At 40.6% G+C, this 21,038-nt stretch overlaps 1 protein-coding gene across 1 annotated transcript in view; it reads right to left on the bottom strand.

Annotated features, from left to right (window-relative positions):
• Positions 1 to 21,038, bottom strand: part of ptprsa (protein tyrosine phosphatase receptor type Sa) — a 170,884-nt gene that overhangs the window by 115,002 nt on the left and 34,844 nt on the right. Inside the window, exons 2-3 of the mRNA XM_080474263.1 lie at positions 15,896 to 16,097; positions 2,193 to 2,335 (exon numbers count right to left, since the gene is read on the bottom strand). Of these exons, the coding sequence (XP_080330389.1) occupies positions 2,193 to 2,335; positions 15,896 to 15,992 (240 nt within the window). The 5' untranslated portion in view covers positions 15,993 to 16,097. The remainder of the gene's footprint in view (positions 1 to 2,192; positions 2,336 to 15,895; positions 16,098 to 21,038) is intronic.

The following is a 21,038-nucleotide window of genomic DNA, read 5'->3' as shown; positions in this document are numbered from 1 at the left end:
GTCATTGTATAAGCTGTAGGGTTCAAAGCGTGTGAAAAAAGTAGCGGGTTATACTCCAGAAATTGCAGTATTTTGGCAGGTTGTAAGGTTTTTTAAATCTTTTCAAGCATTTCGGGCATTCAAGTCTCGATCCAGTCTTTCCACTGCGAATGCAGGCAGTAAGACACACAAAACTCTGATTTAAATACCTCACATGTTGCAGATTCGGATATTATTCGAGCAAGAGTGGAAAAAAAGGTGTAATTTGCTTGCATGATGATGCAACTGAACGCTCTTAATTTCAAATCTTAGTAAAACCAGGACCATTACTCTTGAATTACAAATAATGCGATATCAGTGGGTGTTACTGACTGGAGAGACACTTTGACATGAGCCGCATTTATAGAGCCATGTTTAATCTTCCTAAAAAAACCAAAAAAAGACAATACCTGAACAGCCATGTGTGCTGCAGCTATGCGATGGACCTCATAACCTAAGTAAAAGATTAGAAATTAATTGGTTTGAACTAATTGCCAAGTGTATGAACTAGATAGTCATTTCCCAAGCAAATCTCTTTTGCTCTAATTTCAAACAAAGAATCACAGGAGATAGTCAGCCTGTCAGTCGCACAGCAAACACTTTTTTCCGCGTCTGTCTTCCCTCGGAGCAGCTTACACCAGCTCAATGGAGGACTCACTGCTGAGATCTCTGAGCAAAGCATGACTTTGAGATACAAGTACAAGTCTTCAGCAGCCCCGCTGCTCCACTGCTGCACATCTCAGGGCTGAGCTGCTAATTAGGCTAAAAACACTGCAGAGCACGGCATCATGATCGATATCAAAGCAGCTGTCTGGAGGGTAGAAGAAGAAGAAGAAGAAGAAGAAAAAAAAAAAATCCTAACTACTTCAAAACCCCTTCGTATTTTTTTTTAAATTTCATGCTAAACGGAGGAAAAGAAGCGTCCATTCTGCCGAGCTCCTTCTTGCCCTTGGCTTTGTTTCCCACTTAGCATGCAAAAGAGGAGAAGGTACAAACAGAACTTTTCTTTTCATTTTGTCCTCAGTGGAGATGCTGATCTCCCTCTGTTGATGTTGTTGTCATTTTTTGCTTTTTAGCCCCCCCGCCCTCCCTTATGGGTGTCTTCACGCTGCAGTGTATGTGTGTATATCACTGTGCATTGTCACTGCCGTCATCGTTAACGAAAGCAACTTTTTAATTAAGAGACACTGAGCATCAATCAAGACTTTTAAAGATGCCATCTGGGATGCCTGCCGAGAAGTGAACAACAAACATCATGAATAACACATAAACACACTGGCACAGACAAGCCTGTATGCAAAGATCGAAAAAAAAAAAGATCACTAGATAATGTGACAATAGCAGAGCCAGTCGGGTGCTAAAGGGACAAGCATGAAGGAGTAAGTGGGCTCTGCTCTTCAATAATTGGCAGCTCTTAGATAATGGTGGATTTGCATGTTTCACAGGGGTTAGACTTTTGTAGGCGTGAACTATAGAGCTCAGATTCAAGCGAACAATTATTCAGAATATTATTAGGATAAAGTGACTATTAATAAAGAACTCCTGAAAAACACTGCCTCATTACATACATTTTTACATTACGTCACTGTCAGAATCTTTCTCAGTTTCACTCATCTAATCACTGTTAGCTTGACGTCGACTGTCTGACTTACAGACCCAGAATGCACCTCGCTTATACAGACAAAGAGCATGTTGGTGATATGTGTCCACTAAACATGAGTTTGCTCTTCATACAAGGGAGACATTATTACAGAACAAGGTGAAAATTCAGCGTTATAATTTGTGAATTATACTGTTACTATTGGGAATTACATGCTATGATCAACTTTTGTGTAACAGTGTGCGACTCGTGAGTAATGCTTTGGCCACTCACTCTTGAGTTCAACAGTGTTTCTTTAACAAACTGTAAATTTACTCCACCATCATCTGGATCTGTGGAGTTGCATTTGTTATATGTACCAGATACTGTGTGGACTAACAAAGGACATCTACAAGGTTCTCAAAAGTTAACACCATACTGTTGTTGCATTGCAAAAAAGCACAAGGCCAACTAGTGGCCGCGCATGCAATGTGCAAGACCTATAAAAGAATAACAACAATAAGATACGGGATTAGGTTCAATCCCACCCGCGCCTGTCAAGTGGCGCAATGTGCAGCACGTTTCAGTCACTCACCTCTATACGCTGGGAGTTCACCTTCTTCCCTTTCTTGTTCCAACTAACTCTTGGTTTTGGGTCCCCAGTCGCCTGGCAGACAAAGGAGACCACACCCCCCGAAACACCAATCTGGTCGACTGGAACTTTAGTGAAACGTGGTGCTGAAAGGTAAAGAAAAGAGAAAGAAAAAATGTATTTAAAACAGGGAGACAACCCACCTGTGCTAGCTCTTTAAATCACATTCTTCAAAGAACATACTTCTGTGAGCTCACTGTAGTGCACATATATACAGAGATATGCAGAAAACACTGTAATGTCACGCTTAGCACTCACTGACTTCTGTGTCTTATTCTCATTCTATACCATACAACTACACCAACCTCTGTGCTGTGAATTTATATGTTAATGTTGTGCCAAGGTGTGGATGATTACCAGCTTAAAAAGATCACTCCATAGGGAAAAAGATTACAGTTTAGTATACTACCAGTCCAGCAGAAAAAAAAACTCATTAAAAAGATGAGCCAGTAAAGAAAAGAGGTTTTGTTGTCATTCGACATTGTATTCAGACTGTTTGTAAGAACCCTTTTTCTTTTTTTTTCCTACTTGGGAGTTGTAACACCGGCAAAGCCATAAGCAGCAGTTTAATGCTCACAATGGACCACACACACAGGGAAAACGTACGCCCTCAAAAAGGTGAGGACTCTCAGTCAAGCTGTGGATCAAAAGTTTGCAATTCTGACGCTTCTGAAAGTAGAATTTTTTCTCTCATGTCCGGGTTGCAGAAGGTTTAACACAACAAGCCTGACAGAAATGGAGAAAGAGAGAGAAAACAGAGTCTCCTGGGGAACTCGTTAAATCTGAATCATACAGATATGTGGGGATGATCAAACGGCCAGCGCATAACGTCAAATTAATAATTAAGGGACCATGGGCCGACACCAGTCTCCAGGCACTGCTAAACACATATGAAGGAGAGTTCCTGCATTCATTATTGGGTAAGGAGAAATAGAGGGTGAGAGAAAGAGGCAAAGGAAAAAAAAAGAAAAAAAAAAAGTGTACGGACATGGAAAGGACAAAGAAGAAGGGTGAGTAAAACGCCTCGGGAAAGCAGAGGAAAGACACGCTCAGTTTTTCTTATCGCCTTCAAATAACAAACCTTTCAAAAATACACTAAAATTGACTAAACAGGTCACTGATTACTGTTTACTCCATTCTAATTTCTTCAGTCATACGAACTAAGTCGGAGTCATGCTAAGGGATTAGGAGTTAGAAAACACATCAGCGCAAACCCAAAAACTTTACTTCATGCTCACAAGAGGCAATAGAAAGAACCCTTGACATTGACTTAACTTGACTTAGCGTGAGAAATTACGTTGAAAGTAAGCATTGGAGCTCATTATACCACCAGTGGATAAATGTTTCCAAAAAATGTTTTCAACTACAGAATTATTGGTCTGCTGTGCGTTCCCATACCTTTTACTGTGAGTATCAATCTCATATAACCTCTCAACACACTGGCTGGTGAAGATTCTTTTATCTTTTTTTTTTTTTTTTAATTAAAATACAAAACAAAAATTGCACCAAATACAAATGTAATGTTTTATTACTCTGGAAGAAAGGCTGTTTTCCAAATAATACACTATGTTGTAGCACTAATTGGCGAGGTTACTTGTAATGTGTTTACCCTGCAACTACTACTGCAAACTGCTCTATTTTACGAGTAGTGTATTCATAACACAAATTGATATTTAATGCGGTATTATTATTTTGTTAACCAAACATTTTATTTTTTTTTTGTGGTAAAAGCAAAACTTTAAGAGGTCTAAGACAACAGAATTAGATCGAATAGAAAAAGAAAGAACAAATGAAAGTGATCACTGAATTACCCTTCTGTGCATATTGGTCATGCACGAGTATCTGTCCTGAAAAAGATGAAGGTTGTAGTATAATACAAGCACCATATAGCTTTTCTCAAGAAGAAAACACCTACTTTATCACTCTGGTCGATACAAAGATCCCTTCTTATAGTTTACGCTTTTAATTTCCATTCTGAAACTCTACAACGCCGCTTTACACAACACAGCTCCTCTGCATTTGACCTCGTCTTACAATGTGCCCTCTGTTGAGACAGAAAGGGGATTTACACAGATCAGGCCTGTGGCCGAGGTTCTGCTGAAGGCCACTATTCTTTGATTAGTTTTCCTCCGGCCCATTTGACATTTCCACCCAGCCTCCAAGTGACTCGTGTTCCTCATTTATGGGACGAGAGAGATGTACAACACATGCGACTGAATGGATGCCACTCTGAATCTGACTTCTGACGGATGTCGTTTTCTCTTCTCATAGCAGACTGTATATAGTTTTCAATATTACATCAGGGAGGTTTATAAAAAATTACAAATAAAAAAAAAGTACAGTGGCTTTGGAGCTGGCAGGGAAAAATGGTTGGGATGTCGAATGGGAAAGTCGAGATTGACAGCAGCAGAAGGTGGAGGAGCAAAAACACTGCTGGGAGAGGACGGTAGAGAAGGTGACTGGAGGTCCGAAGATGAGAGGAAATTAAGTGAAGAGAGAACCAAAGAAAGGAACTGCTGAATGGTTCATTAAAAAAAACAAAAAAACTCATATCTTTTACTAATCCCCTCTTGCTTTGTGATTAAATTATGTGAAGTTTTCTGCAACAGATCAATACGTATTATTTGAAGAACGCACGTAAGAAAACACCTGGCTTTGGTTTGTTAAGTCGACTGTGTGGCAGAGGACTCTTACGTATAGCTGGGACACGTATAAAGGCCACAGATTGCTGTTAACTATCCGTAATGTACTCGATTGCCTAGTTATTTAGAATCATTTATATAATCATGAATAGCTACACGGGATTGTAAAGTAAAAGTTGACATCTCAATCAGCCAAGTTTATAAAGCCCTTTAAAAACAATCTCAGATCAAACCGAGCCTATAAATGTCTTTATAAAAAGAGGCAGAACACAAAACAACGAAGAACAATAAAACAATAAAAGCAAAAGATTAGCCGTTCCCTAATTTGAGAGGAGCGACAGGAACGATCTCCCTCCTGGAGCACCTCATCAGCTGACCCGAGACACTGCAGCAGTACGCATGTCTCTTCTCAGAGAGATGTGGTGGAGCGAGACCACTTTAAAGATTTAAAGAGGACTTTAAGGAATCTTAAACCGAAGTTGAAGTGCATCGGCAGCTAGTGCAGGGAAGCAGGAGCGGGTCATTTACAAAACGTTACAGTAATCCAGCCGAGATGTGATGAAGGCATGAATTACTGATTCAAAGTGCAGCCTATCGAGAATGAGCTTCACCTTTTTCCGACGAACTGAGATGAAACTAATGTGGACTTAATTATTACACTGATTTGGAAATACAAGTTTGAATCTAGTTTATTTTCATTACATGTTCAAATAGGTTAGACTTTGATGTCACCAAGACTGAAGCAATCTAAATGAGAAAGCATATTTCTTCTTCCACGGCACATTCTGTAGATCTAACAGTCATACAGATTAATGTTTATATTACTTACACTCCTACACATCTTTCATGTTGCTGTCAGCTGTCAGATAAATGTTTTGCTGAAGTTAACAGCTGGCTCAGTGAGGAATTCAAACAGTTCCACAGCTGGTTCGGTTTCAACAAAATATAATAAACCCTCAAAAGCCTTGGTAATTTGACTGCTGAAATTTACAGTAACAAGTCAGTCCAAGACTATTTATTTTCACTTTGTATGACACTGATTACATTTGTGACATTTATGTGTCACGGGTAGAATTTCATTATTCAAAGTGTATTTTTTTTCCTCTCTTCTTTTCTTCTTTCAAACTGTTAAATTAGTTGGGTCAATGCTTTTTTGAAGTTATCAACAATTATTTATTTCAAATAAAGGAAGATTGCATGACGGTGTCATTGAGGTGGTCAGATCATTTCAAAGCAGCAGACAGTGTCAGAGCAGTCAGCAAGATGCTGAGTGGGACAAGGCGACATAAAAATGCAATAACTGGTGGAGCAAAATTTTGTGATTGTATTTTGCGTCCATGCGTATGTGTGTGTGTGTGTGTGTGTGTGTGTGTGTGTGTGTGTGTGTGTGTGTGTGTGTGTGTGTGTGTGTGTGTGTGTGTGTGTGTGTGTGTGTGTGTGTGTGCACATTGTTTTACTTTTCATTTTATGATGTGCGTATGTGTAAACGTCTTCATCTGTCTTTTGCTGCATTTATGCACATGCCACCAGATACTGCCTGCAGCTGGCTGTGGGCCCATGAATGCCTATTACGGTGTAATTACAACAGGTACGGCGTGCGAGATTGTATGAACCCTGAGGAGCATAATCAACCTTTTTTTTTTCTTTTTCTTTTCTTTAAATTTTCCTCAGCTGTGTGCCACTGGGCTTCTGCTGCTACTTACTGCTGACTAAAAGCTTTTATTAAATTTTTTGGGGGGTGGGGGGGGAATCCTTGCTCAACCCTACACCACCACATCGGAGCGTAGAAAAGAGTGAAGTGCTTAACAATGTAGTCTTTAAAATAATTACAAAGCCATCTATTTTTGTGTGGACTCGAGTGTTTTTAGTTTTTATTTGTGCCCTTTTTTGAAAAAGAAAAAAAACAAAACAATAATGATCCGGTGTCACGGCTGGCAGGTGCATTGTCAAACGTCTCAGCTGACTGGCGTGCATTATGTTACCAGCGATGACATTGAAAGGACATTGCACCTGCAGTGGCCATTTGTCCCCTCCACCAAAGTCTCCCTCTATTCCCTAAGCTTCCCTCAGACAGACTGTGGTACAGCAATGCCTAGATAAGCACACGAGACCTGTCTTTATCTGCCTGGCAGGGGGACATGGCCTGAGCTAAAATAACCAGCAACGGGTGCTCGGCTATCTTCACAGGGCCCCGAGAATAGAACAGATCCACGCAAACAAGACTGGCTGGAGTGAGGAGGAGAAGAAGAAGAAGAAGGGAAAAATATTTTTATAAAAAAAACTCACACGGTGCACACAGAAACAGGTTTCGCTAATGCAGCCACCACCTGCTAGTGGCCAGTACCTCTGTTGGGCCTGATAACACAGAATACACCAGTCCTGTGATTATAAAGTGGCGGAGAGTGGGAGGTGACAATGTGAATATGAGGCGGCTCCATTTACAGTACTTTAGCGCTGTTGTTTGGTGGCGGTGGGGGTTGTGGGGTGGGAGCGGGGTGTATTGTTTGGGCAAAAGAAGAGAGGGGACTGGCTTTATGACTCATCCCGTAATTGATGGAACAAAAGCTTCTCGGGTCATAAATAGGAGCCATTATCTACTGAATTAGCAAAGTGGGAGAAAAAAATGATGCACAGCCATTTGCTGAAAAGGGCAGAGAATTGGTGGAGGGCACTTGTCACCTATCTGGCTACGAATAGTTATCTTTCATAGCCGATACTACATCCACCAGAAACATGTAGTACCATCCAAGGTGTTCAATCATGTGCAACCATATGGGATCTTAAGAAAATCAGAGTTAGGATGCACTGCCATTACATAAACGCATGTTTTTCAACCAGTTGTTCTTAGTTAAACTAGCATAAGCTATACAGTCTATTTCAATCCATCTCTATGCCACTTTATTTGAAGAGACACTGTACTGCCATTGGCCGCGAGCAGGTATAATCATGAGACTATTTTGGTGCGTTTACAGAGTAGGCTGGAGTCATATGAACAACAGTGTGTTACTCATTTAAAGATTTCGTGGCACTAAACTCAGATTAAACTTAATTTTCACATTATCCAAACAGCAAACATGTGACACAGATTTTTTTTTGGTTAAAAAAAACAACCCAAAAGCAACGACTGAAAGGAATGGATCAAGTCAGCAAAATCAATGCACTTGTATTCCTACTCAATTTCATGTTGAAATATAATTTGGGCCAATTTCTGTTGTGATTCAAAGAGTAAAAAAAAAAAAAAAAAAATGAGTTTGCAGTTTTTCAGTGAATGCCCAAAGCCGTTTTTTGGCTCAGCAGGCGGCCAAACTGCTGCAGCTGCTTGTCAATCAGTCCTGCAGCCCCCATAGAACCCGAGCTTTCATTATCGCATCATGAAAGACACACACATGCACACATGCACGTGTACACATGCACGCACACACAGCAACATACACTTAATGACAGTAGAACAAACAGATAAACAGATAGGCGGATTTAGCCAAATGTGTATTCATGTGAGCACACACACACACACACACACACACACACACACACACACACACACACACACACACACACACACACACACACACACACACACACACACACACACACACACACACACACACACACACACACACACACACACACACACAAATCCCAAACAACCAAGCCCTATCAATCAAGACCAATTCTCACAGGCTGTCTAGCCAAGCAACGTCACTATGGAAACCAAGCCTTTACTCTAAACCCTTCTTGCTTTGTCTTGTCTGCCAACAAAAAACCAGTAAACCACGGCAAAGTCTTGAAGCAAGGCACGAAAGAAAGACAGAAAAGGGAAGCAGAAAGAGAGAAAAAGTTGTCTTGATGTTTATTTCAGAGTGGATTCTTCTTTTGTACATCAAGAAAGTCAAGACCGACAATTTGGGTGACATCTGTGTTTCGCCAGTCAAAACGTTGAAAATTATGATAGATGCATTTTTCTCAACGCAATAATTACACTGTCCATTCCGATTGTCTTAGAGGTCGGGATTAAATTTCACTGTGATCACTTTCTCAGGAAAAGGGAGTTTAACTGTTCCGATTAATCACGATATTTCAAGAAAGAAAACCGCACTGAACCACTGAGGAAAAAAATTTCTTACACAAACTCTTTACCCCAAAATCAGTTCTATTCATTTACAAGAACAGCGTAGGTAAAATGTTATGTAGGAGCCGGAAGCACAGGTCCTTATCGTGGTCATAAAACTTATAAAACTTTAAAAAAAACATTACACTTGAGTGCCATAATTGGTGTCCCCATGTTATAAACTGAATTCCATGTCCTTAAATCTTTGAACCAGGGAGAGCAAGCTAAAGTGAGAGGGTCTTTTTTTTTTTTTTTTTCCTTCTTTTAAATTCTGCCCCACGATTTCACAACATCACAGAACTTCAGTCGCGGAGGGACTTGAATGCACCATTACATCAGGCAGCACTGCTGAAACTGTTAAAACTAAAATCTGAGAATTAGGGGAGTACCGTCACATCTTCTTCACGAGATGAAGCTCACAAGTGGTACATTTAACATCTACAGTGCTTCTAATGGAAGAAACAATTGGTATGATTATATTGGTGAGGTGTTATTGTCTGACAGCAGCTCTGTCTGTTAGGATAACAAATAAAACTAACAGCCCGCTAATATCTGTGAGCTTTTATTCAAAAATGGACCAGCCTCTATTTCTAAGTAACCCTTACCTTGACCATACAGTGAGTCTGCAACCTCAGGAGTTAATGAAACAGTGACATTTCTAATTAAAATATGCATTAGAAAGGCTAATTGAAATTTGGCCTCTCAATGGCCAGTTCAAACCAAAACATGTCCATACAGACATTCCAACTTATTATTGGCGTTGCCCTTAGAAATAACTTACTGCAGTCTGGCGATGAACAGATTTCCCATTTGGTTAAGTCGGTCATTTTGAAGACTCTGCGTTCTAACAATGTGTTATTCAAGTAAAAATTGGGACAAAGAACTTACTTTCTGGACCATGCTAAGAGGGCAAAGCTATAGTCTATTAATGACGACTGATCAAAAGGCAAGACGTGGATAAGAAATATCGGGTTTGCATGCAAAACCTTTGGAATTGCATCACGTTGTGCGCTATCTATGTTGACTGCACTCCAAAGAATCTTATAGGGTAGAAACTTAACAGTCCATGAGGGACTTGTAGCAGGATGTGAGAAACAAGTATAAAATAAGTTCTCAAGTGTTGCTACCCAGAGGTGAAAAAAAAAACTTTGCCCTACCACACTGCTGTCACAGCAATGTTGCATTTCTAAAAAGAGTGTCACACTCATAATGTGCACAAATTGGTCCCACTGAAACCATTGTTAAAGGCTAGAGAAAAAAGCTGAAGATACTAAATATCCTTCAGCCCATTGGAAACAAATAGGCTCGATTCCTCAGAGAGAGGACGGAAATTAAGCTTAAGTGTGTGTCTGATTTTGAAATGGCCACAGTGCGCTCACCGAAGAGGTGAAATGAGAACAATTTTGTGTCATTTAGAGACTCACTCGAGGCAATTGACACTTGTTGGCTCATTAAATGAGAGGATATCTCAAATTGCCAAAGGTGATATAGGCCGGATTGAAACAAAGGACAAGAGAATAAAGAAACTAGAGGAGAAAAAAAACAAAACAAGCTTCTATCACTTCACTGAAAAAAAACACTTCCTGTATATTTAAATCTGAGTCAGGAAATAGAAAAGCAAAAAAATCTTGACCCGTGCCTTCGGAGAAAAAGGGGTTTTCGATAATATTGGATCACAAAGACATCACAACTCTCCTTTTGAGGGAAATCCAAAAAAACCTTTGAAGATCTAAACTGGCTCATCAAAGCCCGAAAGAAAGTCCGGTTTTAAAAGCTGCCTCAGTAATATGGTGGACTCATTTTTCCTGGAAGCAATAACTTCAGCGATAGCAACTTTCACACACTTCTTTTTGTATTGTCCTATAAGACACTAGCTTCACATCTCTCAAACCACTGAAGTATGACAGTGAAAACATTCCAAGGAAGAAATAGGATGGCAAAAAAAATAAATAAAAAAATGTGATATCGGAGTCATCAGAGGAGCATCTCGCAAAAAAAGACGGCTTTTCACTGTGCCGACTGAATTTGTGCTTTACATTCCGATACAATAAAGAATCCTTATTGAGGTTTTTTTTTTTTTTTTTAATAAAACAGACTTGACTGTTTGTGTTTTTGATGTTTCCTACAGAAAAAAAATCCTCGTACATGTTGGAGAGGAAGTGGCAGCTGTGTTCGCTGTTCATTTTTTATTTTCCTCATTAGCAGGTACATATATGCATGGAGCTGCACTCGGATGTTTTGCATTTATTTTCTTTTTACTGGGATCTCTGTGGATTCAACTGTACATCCATCCTCCCATCCACACTACGTGAAAAGGGATGTATTTTCCTGACATAAAAACAGCACCCACTTGTCGCCCGGCGTTCATGTCATGAAAGGACGTTGTTTTCAAAACAGCTAAACTTTTCTAAAAAAAACAAACTAAAACAAACATGTTTTTACTTGAAAACACAAGTGTGTTTTCTATGCTGATAATTCTGAGCAGTGACTATACGAAAGCTGAATCAAACCGTCCAGCCGATCCTACCTTAAGAGTGCAATGACTGTGAGCGCCCTCACAAGGACGTGGAGAGAAGACCGTCTGCTTTATGACATCTTCATGAGAAATTTCTTGGACTCTCAATAACATATTTTTATTTATTTATTTTTTTAACTCTGACAAGGGAATGGTGTTACATTAATTGTAATTGTAAAACTAAACACTTGTTAGGAACAAAAAAAAAAAAAAAAGTCTTCTCAGGCCACAAAATTGTAAAGTTTCCCTCTGTCATTTTAAAATGCACAGCTCATAGAATTCTACCTTTACTCGGCATCGTCAGGCTATTTGAGGCAGAGATTCATGCCTGTAACTCAATTAAAAATTAACTTGTTTTCGTCAGAGGGAAAGAGATAGAAAAAAAAAAAGAAAAGTTAAACATGAGGGCCCAGCATGCAGCAGGAGGGTGCACATGAAATTGAATATGACAGAATTAACTTGACAGTGTTGGCTCAAACATAATTTGACTGGAAAAAGATAAGGAGAGAGTGAAGCAGAAGGGAAGACAAAGAGCTGCGGAGAGAAACAAGGGGCGAGAAACAGAGGGGCGAAGACATAAGGAACGAGAACAAGGAAATAACGGCTTCACTAAGGGGCTTCATTTTTTTCCAATTGGCAGTTTCAAAGGAATATAAATAATTGAACACCCTCAACCCATCACTGTGAGTTCTGGCCAATTACTACGAGGAGCGGTTTGCCAAGAATGCCACTGTTGAGAACTGTAAAAGGCCGAAAGGAAGGAAGAAAGGAGGAGGAGGAGGAATGTGAGGAGGAGGTGAAATGCCAGTAAAGAAGATGACAAATAAATCAGTCTACCCGTCTGAAAACCCAGATACAAACACAAGCTGCAAGATGCTGTCACTTCACTCAGGTAAAGTCAAGAAATTGCCATATTTTGAAAAATGAAGGAAAATCTTTTATCTTTTTCCCCGTCAGTGGGAAAAGTATGAACTTAAGCATAATAAAATGACGGGCCCAAGGAGGAATAATCAAGGGAATACGGGACAGTAGCTCTCCTCTATCAAACAAGAAATGGTGCCTTTCAGCGCCCAGATCACAACAGCAGAGCCTGAGTGTAGAAGTGAGTCCTCATGTGACTTTGAAAATGAGATCCAAACAACCACTGGAGAAACTACTAAATTGTTGAAGAAACTTAAATTTGGAAATTCCCAATCAAAGTTTGAATTTGATAAAGGACCCGGACGTCTCTCTAACATCCATCAGTAATCAACAATTTCCCTCTGGAATCAACAAAGTATTTCTATTCTATTCTATTGGATTTGACTCATGCTACATTTCCAATATTCACAAAAAACTCTTCAGCTGCATACTCTGATTATACAACATGATTGAGCTTGTTCTGTCAATCAAAATGTCTCATATATCGATTTATATATTAACTTCCAGTTTCAACAGTTTAAATCATTGAGGCTTCGTGGAGAGCTCCGTTTGCTTCCAAACACACACTGAGATTTTACATAAATTCTATAAATAAAGCAGTTGACAGTCGATCAATCTATTGCATTGGTTGCTTTGGCAGTGAGGATGTCGGATAAATATTTATTTTCATTTAATATCTGTTTCAGAATTTCATTGACGATCCCATTCATCCATGCCTGTTAGAAATGATGGCAAACAAAAAAACAACAAAAAAAAAAAACACATTTCAGTTAAAAGAGGTTCACCTAAACAATAGAAATAAATAGTTGTTCCCTATGTAAATACACTTACTTCTTGTATTTTACTCACATGAATACGCATGGCACTATCATCTGGTTTTATAGTGGTACTTCAACAAATACTATGACTTGATCGATTTGCTATAGCGACACATGACAGAGATCAGATGACATTCCGCACATTAGTATAATCCAGCCTTCGTACACGCACATATGCAGGTTCCTGAACACAAGTGTATGCAAACGTGAAGACAAATATAGCCAAGCACACAACCTGAGCATTGTTATGGTTCTGGTGGCAGGATTTATGGAGCCATATTTCCTTCTCTTTTGATTAAAAATGTCTCCTTCTCACTATGATTTATGGGCATAAATAAAACGAAGGGAGAGCAGAGTGGGAAGGAGTGAGGGAGGGACAGGAGCGAAAAGGATGACATCATGCTTTCAGACGGGCTCTTCTGTGGAACGGTGTCATCGTTTTAGCCCACAAAGTGGGAGTAGTAATAATTGGACAACTTCACAACTGGAATAAAATCCAACCTAAGGAAGCAAAGGAAGTTGAGAGTTCAACTGGTGTGCCTATGCTTCCCAAAATAATGGTGAGCCAACGCTTTGTGCACCTCCCCGCAAAAAAACAACAAAAAGAAAAAGAAATGAGATATAGGAAGACAGAGAGAGAGAGAGAGAGAAGGGAGAGGGAGCAGGGACGTGTGCATGTTGTTGAAAAAGGAGGAGGGGGGGAAAAAGTGGAAAAAAAGGTGGAAACAAGAAGGAGACAATAAAAGTGAGTGAGGGAGGCTGACAAAAACAGCAATCATATCTGGCGGCGGAGCAGACAAAGACGGGCAGATACTGACAGATGGGGAGTGAGCCCTACTGTTGTGAGAGCATGGGAGGGAGGGAGGGAGAAAGGGAAAGCTAATCTCCATCAAAGATGAAGCAGACTGCACTGAATGTTATTTAAACCAGGGTGAGCAAACAGAAGCTGAAATGGAAAGGAATCGAGTCCTTGCGCACGGCGCGCGACAACGCTAACGATGAGAACTTCAACACATTTGCTTTCGCTAACTGAAGTGTGCCACTCGCTGTCAGCAACAGAGAAAAAAAAAAAAAAAACATCAGGAAGGACAAGAACAAAGATATTTGATTTGACATTTGTCTGAGGGCTATTTCACATATTGCGCCACCAGACACACGAACCACAGAAACAAATTGTTCGCAACTCTGATGCGACAAGAGGAAAACGAAGTGGCCTGCTATTATGGACCACAGAGACTAAACTCACTTGACGTCAAAACAAGAGACGAAGCAAAACATACACGGAATAAATAAGGTGATAAGGGCAATTTACCGAGCAAATTACACAAGAGCAGATCCAATCAAAATGAAAGAATGTCACGGCCCTGCCTCTCCCCAGACCCAGGCAGTACGTCAACAAAAACACGCTGAGGCAAATACGGATCGTTTACATGTCGCACAAAGTGCAGGTGGGATGCGACGTCGACTGACCTATCTTATCACTGACCCACTACAGAGGTGAGATGCAGAAATATGGATGCAAGTATTTCCATTTGACTGCATATATGTTTATTTGATATACTTACTGACACATGTACCCCCCCCCCCCCCCCCCCCCCCCCACAGGATTTATGGAGAATGAAAACCTGTGTGTGTGGGGGGGGGGGGGGGGGGCTGCCAAACTCACAATCACTCCTGTTCCATTTTTCTGCAGAGCCTCCTCTTTGCTTTGTCTCCTTAATGCTGCTCTAAGCCCATCTTAACGGGGAAATGGTGCAGAACAAATCTTAAGCAGGAGTTGACAGGGTGGGATAAGAGACGACTGACGTTCCCGTCTCGCTTAACACGGGAAGTCTTACAGGGCAATGTTGTACACAGATAGCATATCTACACGGTAAATATCTTGAGACGTTAATGATTTAAAAAAAAGTCTCCGTCAAGCTAAAATATATCCAAAAGCCATCGATGACTCAAAAGTCCCGAGATCATTCTCCTGATAGTCGCGTGTCCCGGTATGACTGAGCAAAGGCTTTGCCCCACGTGAAAACATTTGCTAAAAATCTGAAACACATGATACGTAGATGTAAAATTACAAATACGCGGGATGCCTACAAACAACGTCTTACTGCCACGTTTTCTAGATTGAATCAACTAATCTGTCCGGCTGTTTTATCAGTGTAACTAGAGTAATTCTAAAACCTGAGCAATCAGCAGCTGAATAGTTTGCCTGTGTGCCTAATATGTGGACAAATAGAGAGAACCAGAGCTGCTGCAAGCCTGCCAATGTATAAAAAAAAAAAAATAAGTTGTTGCAGACAGTGGGGCGTAAACCTTAAATCCTTTGGCAAAGGCAGAAGAAAAGGCTATCTAGAAACTTCAAACCTCTCCAAGATGTCACGTCAACAGTTACCTGGTAAAATACACATGTGATTTTCCACACATAATAATATAAGAGCCCGAAAGATAAGCAGCCAGCAGGAGACTTATCTCTATGAAGGGCTTCAGGACGGAAATATTCACCAATTATGCTAATTCGTCCACCTTTCTGCAACACTATCACCGACGAGTGTATCAGATATGTACGATTAGCTTTGAAAGGGCATTAGGTTGGAGACCTGAGAAGATATCAGTACGGCACAGCTGATCAACGTCTTGGTACTTACATAAGGCGTGGGAGCCAGTGAGCAGCAGCGATAGCAGCAGAGTGGTCACAGGCAGCAGAAGAGGCAAGGATAGATGAGGGGCTCCACTGGTGGCCATGTTGGCTCTGGTGAGGGAGGTGGGGCAGGGAGGGGCAGGGTGGGTCTGATCTTTGACCTGGCCAGAGAGCTGGAGCCCAGACTTCACACAGGATGGCTTGGCACTCTTCAAAAAGACACAGAAAAAAACATATTTAATGTTAGTTGTGAGGTTACATTTCACACCTTTATTCCGAGGTTTGGTGTAACACATGTTATATAACTGACGTAGGAAATGACAACTTAGGAATCAACGTCTCTGTTGGAAAACTGCAATTTAAAAGTTGCTCAAGTTGCTGAAATTGTAAAGTAGCGACGCATTTTAGTTTTGAGCATTTGAAAGGATGTTTTCTTTTTTGTTGTTGTTGTTTTTTTCTAATCCAGAGTCTCTTGCAGTTAGAAGGTGATTGTAAACACGACATGGAACTTCGAATAAACACACAGACTCTGACACTCTGCTGCACTTTTCACAATCCTCTGCAGCTGCCACATAAATGGAAGGAGGATAATGAGGTGTCAGCGACACCAATGGAAGTAGAAGTCTCACATCTCCCCCAAAACCTGTAACCTTTGCAAGTAGCATCTCTTTGCATCCATTAATTAGCAGGGTTGTCACTGTTTTCTTTCTTTTTTTTTTTTTTACCCCCTTTTCTTAATCGCTTGATCTTGTCATTATTTGCTTAATTCATTGCTTTGTAATTACCCAGCCACCCAATGATATTCCAGGCATAGCTTCTTTGTTTTAGTCAAATTGTCATTAATCCCTGACGCTACGCACAAGAACTTGGGATGACACCCTGCACGCACGCACGCACGCACGCACGCACGCACGCACGCACGCACGCACACACGCACACAAACACACACACACACACACACACACACACACACACACACACACACACACACACACACACACACACACACACACACACTCCCTAATTGATATGGCTGGTGCGGCACGTAGTCACCATCAAGTGGTTATACATGCTCTTTAATTAAAAAGGAATGAATGAAGAGACAAAGAAAGGGAGAAGTGACAATGATTCGTGACAAGAATATAATGAGATGGCTCTCATTTTCTTAGAAGCATTGCGTTCAGCAGACGCTGTTTCACTCGTGTGAGCCAGCAAGCTGTAAAGAGACGTGTTTTGATTCTCAAGGACAACAGAAAACGCTGTCTATCTCAGCAATCAAGCAGCAAACAAGAAAACACAAAAGTGTCCACTGTCAAAGGACACAGACCGCAATGCAAAGGGTCAAGATCCTGTGTCAGCCAGCATCTGTCCTTGTGCTGGACAATAAACTCCCCAGAGCCCCAGGGATGCTACCACTCAGCTAAGTCTATGGAAGTGAGGGAGATCCTGTAGAAGTGAGATTAATTTGCTGCCCACTAGGTGGTTAACAGGGTACAATGGTACACACTGTGTATACACATAGAGTGTGCAATTCATTGTCGACAGAGCAAACAAGCATTCTTTTTTTTCTTGCAACATACCAAAATAAGCTATTATGGAGAAAAAAATGTAGATGTTTTTCTTCAACTGGTACACATTGAAGATATCAGAGATTTAAATATGAAGCTAACGAACATAAAGATAACAAACTGAAAAGAGGGTCAGTGTTTTTGGTTCAAAAGAGAGCAAATCTGCATGAAGTGCATACTGGTTCGCTTACATAGTTAACACATATAAAAAAAATTTTCGTAATATTCTCTAAACCACCTTTAATGGGGTGCAAATGGTGGGCCAACGTTGACTAACAGAAGGATACTGATTTACATTACCTGAATTTGATTAACACCATAATGGTACATTTGAAAAAGAAAAAAACAAAAACAATGTATCCATTTTTTGGTCATCGTTATTTTGAGGACTTGTAGGTGAAAAACCACAGCTAATTGCAGTGATCAGGCACCTCAGACATGAGGCAAATAAACAAGCCCCACCCTTCAAAAACACTCGAGTACTCCTTTTCAACAAGCACACACACACACAAAAAGACAACGAAGAAAGCGTGCAGCCACAAAGCACACTGAAAACGGCAAAACACAACACAAAATCTCATCAGACACACACACACACACACACACACACACACACACACACACACACACACACACACACACACACACACACACACACGCAGATGTAATTCAAAGAGAGAAATTCAAGAACACGTGCCACAGGTGCACTTTCAAAAGCACAAAAGCAAACGACCAACAATGGATCTTTTGTGTTTGGGCCATGTCAAGGAAGAGTGGGTGTTTTTCAGAGGCATTGCTCCTCTTTCATCAAAATACGATACACACGACCAACATGTGTGTCCTTGGTATCTTTCCCTTTCTTTCTTTTTCTTGGCTCGGAGGAGAGGTGATGTCACTGGTGAGAACGAGAAGAAGCGAGAGGCTCAAATTAAGAGAATGGAGGAGTATAAAATTGTCTAGGGGGACCACTGAATGATACCCCCATTGTTCTGACTGTAAACATTGGTGTAGGTGAGAGGGAATCTCGCATGCCTGGGGGACTTACTCTATCTCTGCTCACAAGATGCCCAGGTTATGATTTATAGCCCTTCCCTTAAGGCATGGCTTTCTATCTCCACCTCTGTTGGCTATATACACTTCAAAACACAATAACAACAGTCATTGTTGTAGAACAGTCTCACTATACATAACCGGGGGCTACGTGTGGACCCCCGTTTAACAATGGACATGGTCCACGAACACTTAATGCAACCTTCGATTGTCTGAAATGTAAAATAGAAAAGACAGATGTGTCTAAAGCACGATAGAGAAAACCTTTTGTTTCTTTGAGAAAGAAAGTAGTATGACCTCCCACACACACACTGGAATCGAATTCAATCGAATAATATTCAAATACATAAATTCCTGAATGGAGTGCAATAACGGTTGGTTATCAGTGAGAGGCGATAAGACATAAATTGGTGTCCTGGTTGCATTGGACACCTGTGTCATACATGCATTAACTGTTGGAGGCGCGAGACAGTCCTTCGCTGTAAAAAAAAAATGCATGTTATAGGAAGCGCATCATGTTTCTGGAGTTATTAGCACCACCATGGGAATACCTGTCAACCTGTGCTAAAAGCCTTCATCACTCTCCTTCCAGAAATGGGCTGAGGAATGATGGAGTATTTAGTATTCTGGCGATGCTAGCTGAGGGGCCAATCGATTGATAAACCCTCAGCTGCTTCCCTATTATAGGCCGTGATTGGAAGGAAACTGCTAATGATCAACTTTTACAGATTTGACTGCGACTTGGACGTCCACAACATCTTGCTCATTTCTGAGGGGAAATCGAGGTAATTTGTAACACTTTGTAACGTGCGAAGGTGATTGAAAGAGGAAAAGGAAAGATACCCGCTCACGTGGCTCTGCACTGCTCGGTTCAAAAGTGTATGATGGCCGAGCAAAACAAGCTCAGTCTTACCTGCAGCCTCATGTAACATTTATAAGGTCGAAATATATACTGATTGTGATTAGTGTTCAGCATTTGTTGTGTTATGGACATGTATTACACAACAGTAACACCAAACTCCCCAATCTACCTCTTAGAACCAATTTTAAAAAAATTAGGTAATGCTATTTTTTTTATTAAAATCAGGAACTTTGCAGTGACAAAGTCTATTCATTAAACTGGAGCCTATTCCCTCTAATGGGCAATGAATATATTTTGAAGCAAGAACTTTTATCCCCTGTGAAAACTGCCTATCACTCTAGATATTAACCCAGTGCCAGGCTTGAGTAATTACTGCCAAAATGGCAGCACAATTTCCACTGAGTGGTGGCAGTCACTGGCTATCAGGGACTCTCACGTTGACATGGTCAAGCTTTAAATTCAGCTCGTTTCCCCATGCAATATTGATACTAATGCATCTGATTACTGAGATTGAGGAAGGCACTGAAGGGACGGAGGGCTCAGAATTTGCACCATGAGCATGAAATGAGAACAGGACCACATGATCAAAATAAAATGGGTGCACACATAGATGCACACTCACACTCATAGCAATGGGCCACAAAAAAAATTTAACCGCGCGGCGAAAATCATACAGAGTAAATGAGGGTGCATGCATTTCTCAATAAGAAATCATGCCTCCAATGACTCCCATCTCCGTGTAAGCAACCCTCCCCAACAAACACATTACTGCTATAAACATACACAGACAATGAGAAGTAGTGAAGTTGCTTACACAGAGAAAAAAAAAAAAAACTTATCACCTGAGGGACCACATTAATAATCCCTTTCATGATATGAACAGTTAGCTCCCTTCACCCACACAGTTAAAAAGACCACAGTTTGGTTGGGCTTGATGATCAAAACTGAGTGTTTGATGTCGACACTTTCAAAAAGAATAATATTTTCAATGTTTGTGGAGTCCAAAAAAAGGAGTTCTTTGCTGCCTTAGGCTTTGTGAAAAAGTGAATTTCTTGACTATTGTGTCTGAGTTCTACTGTGTGCGTGTACGTGGGTGCGTCCGTGCACGTGCGTGTGTGTGTTTAAATGTTGTGGCTCTGGGAGACTTGCAGTGACTGGAAGGGCCTCCTTCACGTTTTAGTAACATACACACAAACCTAAAGCATTACATTATTTAGCATTTTCAAACCATTGTACAACCAACTACAGCACGCAGGCAGATATCTAAAGCACTGGGAGGCTGGTAGCTCACCATCCATTATTGTAAAGGTCATGAAAACCCAGAATAGAATAGAATAGAATAGAACAGAATAGAATAGAATAGAATAGAAACTGTATTGTCATTGTCAACAGTACAATGAGATTAAAAAGTGTCAACCCATATGTGCATCATAAAATCAATGAAAACTATTAAAATATTAAAAAATAGAGGGATAAAACAAAAACACTACTGCAATAAGCTGCCTGCATCTGAACAAACTAAAACAAGTTTCTTAGGGTGTGTTCACATTTCCAAACTAACTGTGGAGCTGTTTGATTCCAGTTCCATTCAAGTCTGAATGCAACACTGGTGCATTCATGCAGCTGGGAAGTAGTTTAGGGGACAGGGGACTAGGGGAAGTCCAATAATA

Source organism: Lipophrys pholis, assembly GCF_963383615.2.
Source record: "Lipophrys pholis genome assembly, chromosome: 10".
Lineage (NCBI taxonomy): Eukaryota > Metazoa > Chordata > Actinopteri > Blenniiformes > Blenniidae > Lipophrys > Lipophrys pholis.
The sequence above is the reverse complement of the archived record's forward strand: the minus strand, read 5'-3'. Positions and strand labels throughout refer to the sequence as shown.